General features: G+C 49.1%; 2 protein-coding genes across 5 annotated transcripts in view; both read right to left on the bottom strand.

Annotated features, from left to right (window-relative positions):
- The window catches only part of KIF5C (kinesin family member 5C), a 66,860-nt gene extending 60,861 nt beyond the window's left edge, over window positions 1-5,999 (bottom strand). For both annotated transcript variants that reach the window (XM_069021321.1, XM_069021322.1), the window contains exon 1: window positions 5,874-5,999. In XM_069021321.1, coding sequence (XP_068877422.1) covers window positions 5,874-5,999 — 126 coding nt within the window. The remainder of the gene's footprint in view (window positions 1-5,873) is intronic.
- An 8,114-nt stretch (window positions 6,000-14,113) lies between these two features.
- EPC2 (enhancer of polycomb homolog 2) overlaps window positions 14,114-18,124 on the bottom strand; it is a 35,389-nt gene continuing 31,378 nt past the window's right edge. For all 3 annotated transcript variants that reach the window (XM_069021317.1, XM_069021319.1, XM_069021318.1), the window contains exons 13-14: window positions 16,669-17,002; window positions 14,114-15,400 (exon numbers count right to left, since the gene is read on the bottom strand). In XM_069021317.1, the coding sequence (XP_068877418.1) occupies window positions 15,328-15,400; window positions 16,669-17,002 (407 nt within the window). In that variant the 3' untranslated portion in view covers window positions 14,114-15,327. The remainder of the gene's footprint in view (window positions 15,401-16,668; window positions 17,003-18,124) is intronic.

The following is an 18,124-nucleotide window of genomic DNA, read 5'->3' as shown; positions in this document are numbered from 1 at the left end:
AAGGGAAATTGCCGGGGCGAGGAAATATGCTTTTTATTTTGAGTAAATCATCTTTCTAGCAGCACCATCAATAAATAGAAGCCATTTTCACACCTGAGTTCTCACCGCTCTTTTAGAAAACAGATAAGCAAACACAAGGGCAGCTTCACCCATAAAACACACATTGATCCGTGCTGGATCATCTGCCCCCAGTTCAGCACTTACAGACAAGCCTGGAAGAGCAGGAATGTCCATTCCAGAAGGAAAACAGCTGAGGATTCAGAGGAGAATCAAACAACTCCCTGCCCCAAACCACTCAGAAGTGGCTTAAACCTGGCAAGAATGGGCCAGGCAGCCAAGAATTTCGCTTTGAACCTTTTTGGGAAGTATCCCTGTCTTGGGAACACCTCACAAAATTGAGTCAATTCCAACAGAATCCCGGGAGCTGAACTGGCTGCCACTCATCCCAATAACCTGTGGTTCTGGGATTAGACAAAGGCATGGTGGAAAAGGAGAATATATGGAGAAATCCTCATCAACACAGATTTTTTCCACTGCCATTGTGGCAGGGTAATATTGCACACCTGCTTTGGTGCTTTCTGGGAGTCTCACTGCCACAAGAAATAAATGTGTTTCTTGATAATCAGCACCAGAACAGTTCCATTCTGTCCCAACACACTGTAAAACCAGAACCAAACCCCTCCTCAGTCATCTCATCAGGCCCCTGATTCTAATATTCCACACAAGCTCCTGAAAATAAGTGTGGAGCACAGGAACTGCCTTAAAAAAACAGCCACTCTTTAAATATCTTTAAATATCAAGCTTGGGAGCACTCCCTGAATGGCCACACCAGTTCTTCAGGAAATAAAATTGTTTCTTCTGCAGGGAACAGAAAATTCATCCAGACCCAGTGGGATCACCCTGTGTTTGCTCCTTCCCAAATGAGCAGCAACGTGATCCACAGGCTTCTGGTTCTTCCCGAGGTACCTATGGAGCAACGTCACCCCAAAGCAAAAAGCCAGAGCCAGATCTGTCAGTCCTGAGCTCTGGAAATAGTCTGACCTGAAAGCACCAGAGCCACAGGGGATGAGCACAGCACAACGTGGCTCAGCTCCTCCACAGAATGGGGAAAGGCAGCGGGGTCCTGACGTTATTCCAGGCTGCAGGAAAATCCTGGGGTGTGAAGGAAGGGGGGGGTCACTTCTGAAACAAACAGCTCCCACAAAGTGTTTGTCAGCTGTCTGAAGACACCAATTCCCCAGGAATTCCATGCTCAGCCAGGTATTTGTATCCCAAAAGTCCTTCTCAGAAGCTTTCAGCCAAAACTCACTCGGCCCTCACCGGAAAAGAGGAGCTGGAAAACACCGGAGATGCTGGGAGGCAAAGCGAGGAGCAGCTCCACAGAACATGGGATCTGCCAGGAGAACAGCACCCCACCATCCACTGACAGCCCTGGGGCCACAGCCTCCCATCTCACATCCAGAAGGAGCTTTCTTCACAAGTCATTTATAGGCACACCAGGAGCAAACCCTCCACAGGCACAGGGGATGCGCGTTCGGGGGTCGAGATGGACGCTTGGCTTTTGGGAAAAGCTGCACCAAAAAAAACCAATCCCAGCAGCACAGGGCAGCTTTTAAATTTTTATTTCTTTTAAACTCGCCATTTATCTGTTATCCCAAGGATTTTTGGTTTGGTTTTTTTTTAATCTGTTTTACCCACAGAGTGACAAGTGTTTAACAGCACTCAGAGACCTCTGTGCAGGAGGGGTTTTGGAACGTGCTCTTCACTAGCACAGACTCTGCTGACTTCACTGGTCGACATGGAAAAAAAGATAAAGCATATCCAAATATTTTAGGGATGAAAATAAGTGAGAATCTCTCCACAAGACATCCCAAAAAGTACTTATAGCACAAAGTATTAAAAAAAGAAAAGAAAACAAAACCACAGCACTGCTCAGAAAGGAATCAGCCATCAATCTTTGTTTTCCTTTCTCTCACAGAATATTCTGAGCTGGAAGGGACCCACAAGGATGATCCAACTCTCAGCCCTGCACAGGAATTCCTCTCATGGAATATGACACTGCAGAACAGCAGTGACCACGGCAGAGTGGCAGGGCATCAGGTGATGGGTTTGTTTGCTTCGAGGCACGTTGGTTATTTAAGTGGAATATTTCACGGATGAGACAACAGAATTTCCCCCGTGTGAGTAAAGCCCAATCCTGGGGGATCCTCCCACTGATCCCGGAGGTCTCCTGGATTTCCCAGGGGCTGGAGCCCCCCGGGATGGGCAGAGAGGGGAAGAGGGGGCTGTGCCTGAGCCTGACACGGGCAGCACGCGGGGACTGCAGAGCTCAGCAGCTCCTGCTAAGCCGGGCTTTACAAATCCCTCCCGCCGCAGCGCCAAAGGCAGCTGACAGCCACAATGAAGAGCCTTTTATCCCTTCCTGGGAACAACATGAGGTTCCCGAGCTGCCTTTTGGATGTTCAGCTTCCTAACAGGAGATGTTTTCCTGAACCACCAGCCTGGGAACAGCCCTGCGCTCAAAGGAAGCGGCTGCTCCAGACAAAAAAAAACCGGGCTGAAAACAACAACCCCTCCACAACTAAATTCCTAAATATTTTACACCAGGGCTGGCTGGCAGGATTCTCTGCCACAAACCTAAACCAGCGAGCATCCCAGCAGGTGCTGAGGCTCTGTGCATCCTCCCTTCCCAGGTGCTCAGGGATAAAAGCACCCGGAGGAGCAGGACACGAGCACACACCGGGAGCTGCCTCCCTTTGCCAGCCCAGCAAAGAGCTCCACGCTCTCCCACGAGCAGGAAGCCAGCTAGAAAAATGCATTTTTAGGTATGTCAGCCAACACAATCAATCAGAGAGTCACCTTGAGGCTGCAGAGGAGCAGGGACAGAAAATGAAGCTGCAGCCTGGTGAGACTCCTGGGCAGCCAACCACAGAATAAAGCCCTGGATTCATCCCCCATCCCCTTTTCCTGCCCTGCTGAGAGGGGAGATGCACCTAAAAGGCTTTTTGTGCTTTAAACTCTCTGGCAGAATGGAAGCACGGAGGGTTTTGTCTGATTTAAGCAAAGGAAAAGTCAAGGTGAGACGTTCTCACCCTCCACGAGCCCGGAGATGGGCGGGAGACAGCAAATTAACACGGAACAAAACAAATCCCAACTCCCAGGGATTTATCCCGTTGGAATAGAGTCAGGACACTGCCCCGGGGCTTCCCTGAGGAGCAGCTCTGACCCACACAACCCCAGTCCCAGCCCAGGGAAACTCAGCCTAAGTGGTTAAACTTTCCCTCTTTGCCGCTCCTTCCCACAAACACCAAGTCATGATCTGCAATTTTTTTGCCCAAGGCCCCTGGGAAGTGTAACAGGAGATGACAGTGGGGAAACTCAGGAAGAAAGCTTTTTCCCCCGTGTTTACTGGGAAGAAATAAATTTATTCAGACTTACTAGTTAGAAAAAAAAAAAAAAAATAGATGGTTCCCTTAAATCAGTTATATTTTAATTTTTTCTTACGTGGTGACATAATTCCTCTGGGGGGAAGCTGAGAATTGTGTCTGGTTTCTTAAATCTTAACAGAACCCTTCTCTTTCCAATCCACGGATCAAAAATAAAAGCTGCATTGCAGTGTTTTCAAATGCTATAGTAAAACACAAAAAAAAGTGGTTGGTCCTGGTTTATTTTTGCTCTTAAGAGCTTGTGAAGACTGAAATCTTGCTTTTCCTAGAAGGAAGTCTTTTCTGGTGGTGCCTTCCCACAGATCAGGATTCCTTCCTTGCCCCTGCCAGGCGTTATTTGTTGGAGCAAAGCAGCCACTCTAAGCCAATAAAATAATAGTAAAAATAGTAAAAATAATATAAATAATAAAATCCAGCAGCACTTCCCACTCCTGCTGCAGTGGGATTCACTGGGGATTGAGCTACACCAGAGCCCAGCGAGCTCAGGGCTGCAAATAAAGAGGACAAAGAATATGGGAAGGTTTTTATGTTCCCTTCCACTCAGCCAAACTACAGCTATTCCCCCAGAACTCCAGCTGATGGCTCCTCCTTGGGAAACAGAAGCTGGATTTGAGGACATATTGCATTAGCTGAGACGATTAAAATCCTAAATAATTACAATTTTTGCCTTAGGAAGGGAAGGCAAACTCTAAGCTTCTGACTTGGTTTTCAAGATAGCAAATAACGCCCCAAAATGAGCAGCCAACCTGAATATCCACATAAAATAAATATCCCTGTAAATCAATACGTGCACTTTTCTTGCTTCTCTCTATTTTTTTTAACTTCCATGGAAGGAAATTAAAAGTTGCTGTTCTTTTTTTCCTTTTTTTACCCTCACCAAAGGAATTACCTCTCACCTGCAAGATACAAAAACCTTTCCCAAAGCACCACAGCTACTGTTTTCCCAGACAACAGATACTTTACGGACAAAGACACATCAGGAGTGGGAAAAGAGAATTTTGAACTCATCTTCTCTTCAAAACACAGCGCTGTTAAAGGATTTACAGGGGCTGTATTTTAATCTGCTTTTAACATGTCTGAGGGTTTATTTATTGGGGGGGGAGGGGAACGTGCTGACATTGGTTTCTTAAACATCCAATGGTACAGATACATTTTCCCTCCCGATATTTGTTGGCCAAATCCAGCCCTCTGCTGCTGGCCAAGATTGATAACCAATTTGATTATTCTATTGTTAACAGGCTGCTGGGGGTGCCACCGCTTTAACCTTCACAGAAAGACAATTAATTTGGCAGGACAGAAGACATTTAATATTAAAAAAATAACTGTGTATGTTTGTAATTCACCAATTTTTTCCCTTGCAACTGTTCTGCAACTTTCAGGAGGGAAGTTTCTGATGACCTCGAGGTTTTGGTAAGAATTTTAACAGACTGTCCAAGGAGTTGTGCTGACAATTAGTTTTAGGGTATCTTTATCATCACACGGAGCACGTTATTGGTTTAACCACAGATGCCCAAATCGGAACTAAAGCACCACAGCCCAGGCTGGCCGGACACTAAACCAAAAATCTGCGTTCAGGCCCCCAGCAGCGCCCATGAATCCCCACCCAAAGCGGCACCGGGGCTTCTGAGCGCGGCCCCTCCGAGGGACCCGCGTTGGGAGAGGGAGAGGGAAGGTGCTGGGCTGTGCTGAGCCCTGGGATCAGCCACATCCCGACCCTTTGTTCCCACTAAACCTCTGGAGCAGCCGAGCCCCGGCAGAGCGCGGGGGCCGCGCAGGGCCGGGCGTGCGGCTGCTGCGGGCTGGGGCCGATTTGGCTTCATTTCAGTGTTTGAAACGCGGAAAAAGCCCCAAACTTGGGTCGCATCGCGCAGCGCTGCCCGGCGCGGCCCCGCCGCCGCTCTGCGGGTACCGCCCGCTCTGCGGAGCTGCCGTGCGGCCGCGGGGCGCTGCCGGGGAGGGGGATCCCGGGATTGCGGCTCCCGGCCCCGGGATAACTTCGGTGCCGGCGGCTGCCGCAGGGGCGCGGCGGAGGCGCGGGCGGCCGCCCCAGTCGAGCATGCCCAGTCCCCGGCATGACATCAGCGCCCGAGCCCGCGGCTCCCCCGCGCCCCCCGGGCCCCCCGAGACCCCCGGCACCCCCGGGGACCCCCGGGCCCCTCGGCCGGTGGGTTGGGGGCAGCCCCGGGGGCGGGCGGGGGGGAGGGAAGCGGGCAGCGCCGCCCCCCCCCCCCCCCAATCCCGCTCGGCCACTGCGGGAACAATGGATGGGATGGGGGGGACACGCGGAAAGGGCCCGGGGGGCTCCGGCGGACGCGGGCACCGCGGGGAGGGATGCTCGCCCCGAGAGCAGGGACGCTCGCCCCGCGCCGAGGGATGCTCGCCCCACCCGCGCGGGCGGCAGCGGGATGCGGGATGCGGCAGACTCACCCCGATGACCACGGTCTCGTCGCCCTTGAATTTGGGGATGAATTTGTCGCCGCGCAGGATCTCGGCCTCGTTGAGGGGCCGGAAGCGGCACATCACCTTGATGCTGCACTCGGCGGGGTCCGCCATGGCGGCGGGCGGGCGCCGGGGCTGCGCGGGGCAGGTGCGGCAGCGGCGGGGCTGGGGCCGCCGGGCGGGCGGGGCCGGGAGCCCTCGCAGCCGCTCAGAGCCCGCGGACACGCCCCGGACCGGCCCCGCTCGGGCGCGGCTGCGCGGGCACCGCGGGCACCTCCCCCCGCAGCATCGGGGAGGGTGGGGGGCGAGCGACCCTAAAGATCTTCCGCTGCTGCGAGTCCCACACCTCCCGCTGTCCCAGGCTGCTCCCAGCCCCAATGTCCAGCCTGGCCTTGGGCACTGACAGGGATCCAGGAGCAGCCACAGCTGCTCTGGGCACCCTGTGCCAGGGCCTGCCCACCCTCGCAAGGAAGGATTTCTTCCATCTGTCTGAACAAAATTTCCCTATTACTCCACTTGCCCATAGAGAGTCCCTCTCCGGCTTCTTCCAGACACTGGAAGCCTGCTACGGGCTCTCCACACAACCTTCTCCTCCAGCATTCCCAGCCAGTCTCCATAGGGAACGTGCTCTAGTTCCCATATGAGCTTCGTGGTTTTCCTCCGGATTTGCTCCAACAAAGCCCCCCTCAGCATCCTCCCCCTTTGCCTCTGGCACAAGCCGGATCTATAACCAGGTTAAAGGATATTTCGTCCTGGAATATCACTCCATGTCTCATTCCTGGGAGGAAAAGCAGAAGCAGTGGTGCCTCTGGGCAACACTTTGACCTTGCTCAATTTACAAGAAGTTTTGTCACGATGCAGCCGGTGATTCAGCATCTGGGAAAAGCAGCGTCTGGAGCCTGCTCCTCCTCATCAGGGGTGCTGTCCTCATCCTCCTGCCCTAAAAATGCTCCTTCCTTACTTGCTAAAATCACCTGCAACTCTCCCTCCTGGCTCATTTATTTCCCTGCATTCACATGACTTGAAACAGTCTAAAATACCATGAAGGAAGTCTCCTCCTCCTCCATCATTTTCTCCCTATGAGAATCTCCTGCTTAAAGAAGAATCCAAACACCATTGATGTCTTCTGGGAAGTTGCAGACATGGCCCAGGCTCCAGCAACTCCTGATCCTGGTTTCCACCAGAATTTTAATTCAATTAGCCTCAGCTACACAATTAAGATGAGGGTGGACAACGCTCCAGCATTTTGATGGAGATCTCCCTTTCCTTCAGTCCTTACCTGAGGTGGATGTGAGGAGCAGGCTGGCTACAAAGCCTCTCACCCCCTTCTTAAAAGCAATTCCATGGGGGAGAGTTAGCAATGTGCAGCATGTGATAAGACATTATTACATAATGGGATTTATTCCCGTGGATTACCAATTATCCCTTTTATTTCTCTTATGTTTCAAGCTTTTACCCTGAATAGCAAATTTGTTAGTCATGACAAGTAGGGGCTTAGTCATAAAAGACAACTCTTTGGATGAATTAATCCTTATTCTCCTCCATTATCAAGAGCTCATTTTGGAGTGAGATAAGCACAACTCGATTTTTCTATTAGAGCAGGTATAATCTGCCATCAGGAAGAATGCAGAGAGCCATCTCTTCCCAGCAGTTTTGTCACAAACAATGTGACATTGTCTGGAGCGCAGACAATTCTGTATTGTCACCCAGCTGCTATTTTTACTGCTTATTACCAGATTAGGTGAAGCAGCCTGGTAGGAACATTGATTTTCAGGCAGATTCGGGAGTGATCAGCACCTCCTTGGGTCTGAGAGCTGCTCCCAGGCTGGGCTGGGTGCCTGAAGGTGTGAGGGACAGTTTGGTGGGAACCTGCTTTGTAAAAACATGAAGATACAGAAAAGCAGAGCTTAAATACTTCACTCCTGCCACCTTAATTCATTTCTTTCCCTTCTCAGTAAAAAATGTCATTTTTCAGCTGGTTGCTTTCAAGAAATCCACACAGAGTTACATTTTTCTGAGCTTACTTACATCAGAACATAGGGAAATTGTCTTCCACTCAGCGCCACAAAAATAAAACTAAGAGAACCTGGGTCTTATCTCCTTTTCCCACTTTCCCAGCAAGTTCTCCATCTCCCCGTTTTAGCTCACCCTGGCAGATCAGATATGGTTTGACAGCAAGTTCTGATTTTTCCTGAAGAAATTCTCCAGCTGAGCCAACCTCACTTGACTAAAGATCCCAAGCTACCAGAGCTCCCCAAAAGGAATAACAAATTCCCTCCTCAAGGACTGGGATCATAAAGGAATGACAGGATTCCATCCCTCTGCAGGGGAGCCTCCAGCACAGCCAAGGTGTTGAGGCTGCAGGAAAACCAGGGAGAGGACAGGACCTGAACAACAGCAGGACACAGATTCTGATAGAGGTGATCCCACAGAAATGAGGGAACATTTCAGCATTTCCTGTGCACAGAGCCCACTGCTTCCCTTCCCTGCTTCTGGGCTCCAGGAATGGGCTTTGGAGCTGGGAGGGAGAAAGCAGCAAGGTTGAATTTCTGCTGTGCTGAACAATTCCGTGCAAGGAGCAGACACCAGTGCTGGCCAGGGGCGCGAGTTGTCAGCAGGGAGAGAGGCTTTAATGCACATCCCATTGATCCCGGTGGCTCAGCAGTGGCCAGAGGCAGGAAATTTGATATGTTGGTGTCATCAGCACTCAGATGTGGCTCACGGGAAAGGGGTGCTAAAGGATTTCTCCCAGGAGGGACCAGAAGGGGCGGGATCCCCGTGACAAAAGGCAATTTTAAATGTCACCCGTAGTTAATGTCCCACAGACACCAGGAGACTCTGAGAGTGCACCGGGGAATGTTTGCAAAGGCAGAGCATAGAAGTGCTTAGCAAGAATAAATAAAGGCAGGTTGGAGAACAGGCAAAAATGAGCTGGAAAGCTCCGAGAAGGCAGCAAGGAGGAACCGAGGGTCAGAAATTATCTAATCTGCATCCCCAGGGATCACCAAAGGCACGGAGACACACCCCCGGCTCAGGAGGGACTGGGCTGCAGGAACATTCGGCCAGGCAGGGGAAAAATTCCGCAGCAAAATGTACAGGATCGGCACAAGTGACACTCTCAGGGTGATTATCCCAGACCCAGCATCTCCTTGGATCAGACAGGTAAGGATTTCTTTGGGATCGGGGCCATGGGGGTTCCTTTCTCACACCTCCACAGAAGTTTGGATGTGGAAATGGGGCCGTGGCACTCTAAAGATGCTCCATGAGAAAGTGCTTGGGCAGGAATTGTTTCTGATTTGCAAGACACTTCAGTATATACTTACTTTAAAAAATGTATGTTGAGTACACACAGAAATCTCAATCTCCACATAAATTATTCACGTTATGCATAGTCATAGATTTCATGTTAACCCACCTATAAAAAATAGGTTTGCCCAAAATAAATAAATCGATTTTACCTCTGTATGAAACAGCAGAACGTTTCAGTTCATTACTGAGCACACAAAATATTTTTACCAAGTTACCAGCTTTTCATTTGGGTTAATAAATCACCTAAATAAAAGAGCTGTACCTCGGAAAAAAATATTGTCTTTATGGTATAGGAAGTTATGAAGCAACCATAAAAATACCGAATGGACTGAAAAATACCCAATCCCAAACCACGAAGGCTCCATAGAGATGCAGAAAGAGTTAAGGAGCATCGCAGGCAGCTGATGCCATCTTCTGGTGTCACTTACAGCGGGGATTTAAACCCCCCAGGCGGAGTCGAGTCGGATCAGCATCAGGAGGAGGGGGGACGCTGCTATTTGCGGCGTCCCTTGTCCCCAGGGCAGGGCTCAGTGCAGGGCCATTAATTCGGGAAGGGGCGCTGGAGCCCTGGGAGCCCCGCCGGCACAGGCAGCACGGGGCTCCCGCAGCTCCCCGGCAGCTGCCCCCAGCGCGGCCCCGGCAGCGGCAGCACCGGGGGGGACACAGGGCAGCGTTGGCGGTGCCACGGCAGCACCGGGGCACACAGGGCAGCGTTGGCGGTGCCACGGCAGCACCGGGGCACACAGGGCAGCGTTTGCAGTGCCACGGCAGCACCGGGGCACACAGGGCAGCGTTTGCAGTGCCACGGCAGCACCGGGGCACACAGGGCAGCGTTTGCAGTGCCACGGCAGCACCGGGGCACACAGGGCAGCGTTTGCAGTGCCACGGCAGCACCGGGGCACACAGGGCAGCGTTTGCAGTGCCACGGCAGCACCGGGGCACACAGGGCAGCGTTTGCAGTGCCACGGCAGCACCGGGGCACACAGGGCAGCGTTTGCAGTGCCACGGCAGCACCGGGGCACACAGGGCAGCGTTGGCGGGGACACGGCAGCACCGGGGCACACAGGGCAGCGTTGGCGGTGCCACGGCAGCACCGGGGCACACAGGGCAGCGTTGGCGGTGCCACGGCAGCACCGGGGCACACAGGGCAGCGTTTGCAGTGCCACGGCAGCACCGGGGCACACAGGGCAGCGTTGGCGGTGCCACGGCAGCACCGGGGCACACAGGGCAGCGTTTGCAGTGCCACGGCAGCACCGGGGCACACAGGGCAGCGTTTGCAGTGCCACGGCAGCACCGGGGCACACAGGGCAGCGTTTGCAGTGCCACGGCAGCACCGGGGCACACAGGGCAGCGTTTGCAGTGCCACGGCAGCACCGGGGCACACAGGGCAGCGTTGGCGGTGCCACGGCAGCACCGGGGCACACAGGGCAGCGTTTGCAGTGCCACGGCAGCACCGGGGCACACAGGGCAGCGTTGGCGGTGCCACGGCAGCACCGGGGCACACAGGGCAGCGTTGGCGGTGCCACGGCAGCACCGGGGCACACAGGGAAGCGTTTGCAGTGCCACAGCAGCACCGGGGCACACAGGGCAGCGTTTGCAGTGCCACGGCAGCACCGGGGCACACAGGGCAGCGTGCGCGGTGCCACGGCAGCACCGGGGCACACAGGGCAGCGTTTGCAGTGCCACGGCAGCACCGGGGCACACAGGGCAGCGTTTGCAGTGCCACGGCAGCACCGGGGCACACAGGGCAGCGTTGGCGGTGCCACGGCAGCACCGGGGCACACAGGGCAGCGTGCGCGGTGCCACGGCAGCACCGGGGGGGACACAGGGCAGCGTTGGCGGGGACACGGCTGCGGCTGAGCCGGCACTCGCTGCCCTTCTGCTCCATTAGCGGCCCCTGCCCTCCCCAGGGGATCCCCACGCTCGTCAGGCACGGCACGGTGATTTTTACTGACGTTCCCAAATTGATAACATCTTGCTCGGGTATGATAGCACAGGGATGGAGTGCGGGCAGGCAGAGGTTGTGCTCTCCCACCAGACAAAAAGATTCATCTGTTACAAATTCGCTGTTATCTGCCTCAGTTTTTGTCTCCCTCCTTCCTTTGCTCCTTCTCCATTATCCTCCCTGCGTAATTCCACTTGTGTTGGAGTTGAAGCAGGGTCCCATGGATTGAAGTTAGGCTGGACTAAACAGATCTTACTGTTCTTAGTCACAGAAACAATCTTAACCTCAGCAAATTTGTAAAGCTGTGAGGGTGGGCAGGCCCTGGCACAGCATTCCCCGAGAAGCTGTGGCTGCCCCTGGATCCCTGGCAGTGCCCAAGGCCAGGCTGGACATTGGGGCTTGGAGCAGCCTGGGATAGTGGGAAGGTGTCCCTGCCGGTAGCAGAGGTGAGGGTTAAGGTCCCTTCTAACACAAACCATTCTGGGATTCAGGGATTCCAAAAGTGATTTGGGTTCCTTCAATGTTATTCCCTGTTAGTTTTCAGATTTTAGTCCTATTCCAGCCACATTATTTTCTTTTATTTCTATTTAAACTGGAGTTACTGAGTGACAATCCAGATGGATTAAATGAGTTAAATTCACAGTAAAATTCAACTTACATGTGTGCTCTTCATTAATTTTTTGAGATTACAGCATTAAAAACCATCCAAAGGACACAGAGATTGCATTTAGAGATACAACAGGTGACTAGGAAATAAGCAAGTCACTGAGGAAACAGGGAATGTATCCTGAAACTCCCTTTTCCTCCTGAAAGGCACTTCAGAAGCAAACATTCAGTTCCGTTCTCACGTGAGGGAATGGCATTTTGTGTCCTGTCACCACAGCAGGATGGCACAACCCAGGCAGTGTAGGGCTCTCCACACCCCCTCACTCCAGGCACTGCTGCTGGGGTCCTGCAAGGAGCACATCTAATGCTTCCCACATAACGAGCTGCTTGGATCAGCAGTAATGATCTTCCATGGGCCTTTGTTCAGATGGAAACACTTGGATCTTCACAGCTCACCCAACTTACTCAGGAAAAATTCCCTCTCCCTCATCTTCCTTCTTTCCCAAGCAGCAGTTTGCCTGCTTTAATTTACTGAGGTTATTCCCAGTCTTTCCCATTAAAGTCTGAATGTTGCAAACCCTCAAAGCAGCAGAAACATGGAAGTGAGCTTTGAAACTGTTTCTCTCAAATCCGGGAAGCCTGTTGGGATGACAATTAAACACACACCAAAACTCCAGTCAGTCCATAAACAAATAGATAAATCTTATTAGAGAAAGAACCAGCATTTTCTAGTACCTGACATTTAAAACTCTGCACATGACATGAAGTCCAGGAGAAATTGCTGTAGACAAACCAGGATTCCACAATCTCACCTGAAAGACATTCCCAATACACAACAGAACAGAAATCCCTATGCCAATCCTACTACAGAGATGCACAAAGGAGGGAATTAAAACTGAACAATGTCATATCCTCAACATGTTTCAACAGCACAAAACCACCTCGGTCAGTGGCATTCCCAGCCGGGATCAGGACAAAGTATTTTACAGCAATAGTCCCTCCCTTTTCTCTCTTTTTTTCTTCATTTTAATGAAGATTTCCATGGCCTGCAGCATCACCCACCTCTCCTCTTCCTGCACTTGAGGCACACAGAAATTCTGCAGTGACTGTTCCAGTTCTGCTTCACAGAAGGTTTCAACACCACTAATCCTCTAAACGAAACCCACTCCACAGCTGGCACTTACCATCAGAGCCTTGGGAGTTTATGGAATCCTTCTCTGTACCTCACATTTGCCCAGAATCCATTAGAAGTTCGAAGCTCCAGCTACAGGTTTTTTAAGTAATTAGATGAGGATTAGACTACATGAAATCAGAGACACACAGCAATCTTAGAGACATCTTCTGGCCAATTTTCCCTGAAAATGATCCACTGAAAATGATCTTTGTAGTGAGAAGAATCCATGCTAAGTGTACAGCTTTCAATCTGCAGAGGAAATTACTTCCCATTTTCATTAAGCCTCCACAGGGTTTTGGGGATGGTAGTGAAGCAAGGTTATTTCTAGATATCAAGGAGAATAATTTTTTTTTCTTTACAGACTTGGATTTCCAACAATTCTTCCCCCCCCCAAAAAATTCATTTATACTTCAGACTATCAGTCACTCCCTGAAATGAGCCCAGCTCTACAGAAAGCCTGGAAAGATCTGATAAAGAGGAATTTTCAGGGAGCAGCAAGCCCAGTGAAGGCACAGTGCAGCCACAGGTGCCCCCAAAAGCTGCCACCACCCCTCACCTGACCAAAGCAGCGCCGTGAGTTCCTCTATTCCCAGCAGGAATAATCTATCCTCACCTCTCCCTGCAAACATCATATGGAACAAAAAAACAGAGCATCAGTTAAGCAAAAACCAGGTAATTTTAGACATCTGAGTTCGTGACGAGCTCCCAGGATTTAAAGCTCTGCAAGTGTTTTTAGCTGCCAGGACTGTTAACTCACACAACGTATGATAAAAGCAGGTTTAAACACAGCTTGGATTAAAAATAGTTCTTTATACAGAAAGCCAAGAAGGAAAACACACTGACTGCATGACACAGGCAAAGCATATCTTGACTTTCCTGGGAGGGTGGGTCTGGACTAAACAACATCCCCAGGTTCCTTCCCACCTCAGTGCTTGTGGATTTGCAATACAGAAACACCCACATGTGGAGAAGAAAACAGCAGAAATGATTCACCCCATTTCCTTGGCAGGGCAAGAAACTCTCATTCACCGTTTTCCCAGGTCTCAGGTCCCAGCCCATCCCTCCCCTACCACAGAAGTATCCCATAAGCTGCAACCTTCTGGAAATACGTGCATAAGGTGGGATCATCCGAGCTTCCGGAATTCCTGCCGTCCCTGCTTGCACACTGTGAAATAACCACATATGCACCATGGCCAGGTTTTGATATGTATTTTTATTTCCCTGCAGTTTTCACTTATCAAGAACAAGTAACAGGGAAAGTTGTCTGAACTAGTGCATAAACAAACATTCGGAAACACCACTACACGTATCTAATGTACAAGAACCGTATAAAAAAAGTCACTAAAACACTACACTACGAAGGTGTCCAACGCTTACAGTCAGACTTTTTCCAACCCGTTACTTGCCTTGTAGCCACAGGAAAACTCTCCAAAATTGAAAAGACAATCTTGCCACAACCCTCCCTCCCCCCCCACCACCTGGGATGGCTCGATAGCTAGACATCCAATAATGAATTATTGCAATGATATAGAATGCAATACATACCTGGTAAAATATCCTTTATGTGGTGTGGTACAGTTTGAAAGCCGGTTAAAATAAGCAGTCTTCGGATAAAATGGCATCAAGGTGAAAATTTTCTCTGATCTGCACAACTGGAGATGTGCCAGATGCATAATTTTCCTAGTCAGGTTTTTTTTTTCCTCTCCTGTGTAATTATTTTTTATAAACTGGTATTATAAATAGAAATATACATTCAAAATATATGGAAAAGTGAGTTACTACATTAAATTTGCATGTATCGATCCATCCCTTTCCCCTGCACAGTAATAGAAAATACTATTTTGCCTTGAACTTCATATTTGACAGTGAAATGCCACTAAAGTATTTACCAAAAAGTCCATCTAGTCAAATTGTGAAACAAAATGAACCAAGTGAAAACTTTACATTTCCTTTAGAAAAAAATTACAAGAATTTTGTTTCCTAGCTATGAATCTTTAACTTTTTTTTTTTAGACACAAAGTTGCATTTATTTGTACAAGATACAAAATGTAAACATGGCAAAATAAATAGTTTAAACAAGTGATGCAGGATCCCATGTCATGCTCATGATCCCATTAAAGAATTATTTTTTAATCCATTCAGTTGCAAATTCAAGTGCAAAAGCATGATGATGAATATCTACTATTCAAGTAACAGAAATAATATTGATGATACAAATAAACTATTTTACAAGGTAGTGATTTTCCCAATTTTACAAAATTTACATTATATATCGACTTAATACACGATATAATTGGAGTCCATTCAGGTCTAGCTCAGTTCTCTGTGATCCACAGAGTGCTGTGTTTGCATTCAGTTGGAATAGAAAGGAGCACACCATGAGCACAGCTGGGGACACTGCTTGGAGGTTATGTCACTTCCATGGCCACTGTGGTCTCTGCGATGCCGTTCAAGCCCAGGCGCTCTGGTTCATGGTTCTCTCTGCAAGCGAAGCAGATCCCACAGTTACAGCCACAACAGGACATCTCCTCACACAGTTTTAGTAATTTCTTTTGTATTTTCATACAGCTGTTACCTGGACCAGGGAGAAATCTGAATAACACACTGCAAATATTATTTAAAAGTAATTATTGGCATTCAGCAACTGCTGTTACTCAACAATGCAGTCCCTTCTGCAAGATTACTGCATTTCACTGTCCGTTTCCAGCCTAAGTTATGGATAAAATTACTAAAAGCTCTCCTGAAGGAAAACGAAGTCAAGATATGATAATTCAGTATCAGTTATTCTGTTAATGACCCAAGTGGTGGTGTAATTCCCCCCATTCTGCTTTAGCACTAATTTTTTTCTCATTTACTAATACCCATGTTTTTACTTTTCCAAATCACAAACATGACTTTGTTTTTTGAATATCATATAATCCAGCAGAAACTTCAAACAAAGCCCAAATATTGCCATTTTCAGAAAAATCTGCCAACTGCAAAGCTGCTGCCATTCCTACGAAACATCATCTAAGTATCCTGAAATAACAGTGCTGTTCAATGAATAAATATCTTAAAGGTTGGACTTGATCTTAAAGGTCTTTTCCAACCTAAACAACTATGAATTATGATTTTATATATGTAAGATGCAGGCTGTCACTTTTCTGGTTTGTGTTCTACATAAATATGTAACACATATATCCATATGTAAATATAAAAAGAGGTGTGCCAGCCTTTACCTGCCAATATTGGTACACAATGATTTAGAGGAGAGTTTGACAGAATCTACCTGAAAGTGCTGCATGAGAAGGGACAGAAGGGACAAATGAAATGGCTAAAATTCAAGCAGAGTAGAAGCTGACCATAACTACTGGTGCCTAAAGGCACTGCACATTATTTGAGAGGTTAATTTGCAGAATCAGCTCTTGTGGTTTGCCATGGCCACACTGAAGGTGCTGAGGGTGTTCCTGGGAGGCTGAAGGTGCTGAGCAGCCTCTTAGAAGTGGAACAGATTCCCTCTAGTGTAGAGCTGGGCATGACTATGGAGAGGACACAGCCTGAAGCTGCACCACGGGAGGTTTGGGTGGGACACAAAAGGAATTTCTTCATGGAAAGGGTTGTCAAGCACTGAAACCACCCAGGGAGGCGGGGGAGTCACTGCTGAGGTGAGGATGGGTCCCAGGCTGGACACGGATTTTGGCGATTCCAACCCAAACGATTCTGCGATTCCAACCACAAGTGGGAGCTGCTGCAGCCCTGTGCCCACTCACCTTGCTATACTGCTGATGGCACTGCTGGGAGTTACCTTTGGCACTCTGTCCATGCTGGCAGCAACTGTGGCAAGTTTTAAGGCTGTTGGCGAGGGCGCTGAAGTCCGTGTATTGATATGAACATTGACTGGAGACACAACACTGACGTTGTTGAGGTGCACCGCGCTCGGCAGGCAGGAATTGTTCATGGGGAGAGGCTGAGGGCTGCTCGTGCACAAGGCTGGGATTAAGTGGTTTGTGGTGCTGTGGCCAACTGTCCTTACGAGCTGTACAGTTGAGATCCCTGGGCTGGATGATAAAGCCATGTTGGTGGAGTACAAAGTTCTGGAGGTTCCTGTTACATGGAATAAATGGCGGGTGTTAAAAATGTGACATTTTGTAGATGAAAAGCCAAAGATTAAGCTCAAGGGCAATGCTTTTTGAGTGTGCATGACATTAATGTCTGGATTTTACAGATTCACAAGATGGAAAAATTCAGAAGTGGCAGCACGGCACACTCCCACGTGTGTGATCTTCCACCCTCAAAGCACTGCCCTCTTGGGTATGAACTCAGACAATTACACACAGATCTCTCTCTCTATCCTGGAACCGCTCCAGTTTATTGATTTTATTCAGTTGTATTTTTTCCTCCCTTTATTCATTTCATATTATCATTAACCCAGCCTGGCAGAAGGTCTATAAAACTAATCACATCATTAGCTGCTAAAGCAACAAATTACTTTAAAAGCCTCTTCTTCATCCCGTCAGCCCAAATCCCATTTGCCTCTTGGCATCGTGGAGAAGGCACCAGCACAACCAGCACCACAGGAGGAGGGCTGAGAGGGGGCACTGAATGCCAGTGGCTGCACTTTTTGGGACAAATCCTAAATGCAGTGAAACCTGAGGCTCACAGTGATGTCAGAAGAATTGCCAGTAGAGGTTGGTTAGTACGTTTTTGGCTGAACATACAAGTGAAGTAACAACCAAATAATGCATCAACTTTTCCATTTCCTTCTCTGAGTACTTAAAAGTTTTAAGCAGTTGATTTATTCTTTCATTACAAACTCACACTGGTTTAAAATGCTGTCATTTAGACTTTTGATCAGAACACATCATTAGAGGACAAAGGCTACCAAAGGAAAGCAAATGCTCTTCCAAGGTAAAGAGCACTTGGTAGTTTTATATCCATTTTAACAACATATATTGGATCTCAGGCACTGGGTGGGATTCTTGGGGCTGTCCTGTACAGGGCAAGGAGCTGGGCTTTGATGATCCTTGTGGCTCCTTTCCAACTCAGGATATTGCATGATTCAAACCATTGCTCCAAAGTACTTCAGAGAATAATATTTAAAACGATCACAACTAACACATTTCTTTTTGTTGTTGTTTATTAATATTTAGAAATCAGCAATAAGATCAGTTGATAATTAAGACCAGCTGATACTCTCAGCTCATTCCAGACCAGGATTTTTAAGGG

This window comes from Aphelocoma coerulescens, chromosome 7 (assembly GCF_041296385.1).
Source record: "Aphelocoma coerulescens isolate FSJ_1873_10779 chromosome 7, UR_Acoe_1.0, whole genome shotgun sequence".
Taxonomy (NCBI): domain Eukaryota; kingdom Metazoa; phylum Chordata; class Aves; order Passeriformes; family Corvidae; genus Aphelocoma; species Aphelocoma coerulescens.
The sequence above is the reverse complement of the archived record's forward strand: the minus strand, read 5'-3'. Positions and strand labels throughout refer to the sequence as shown.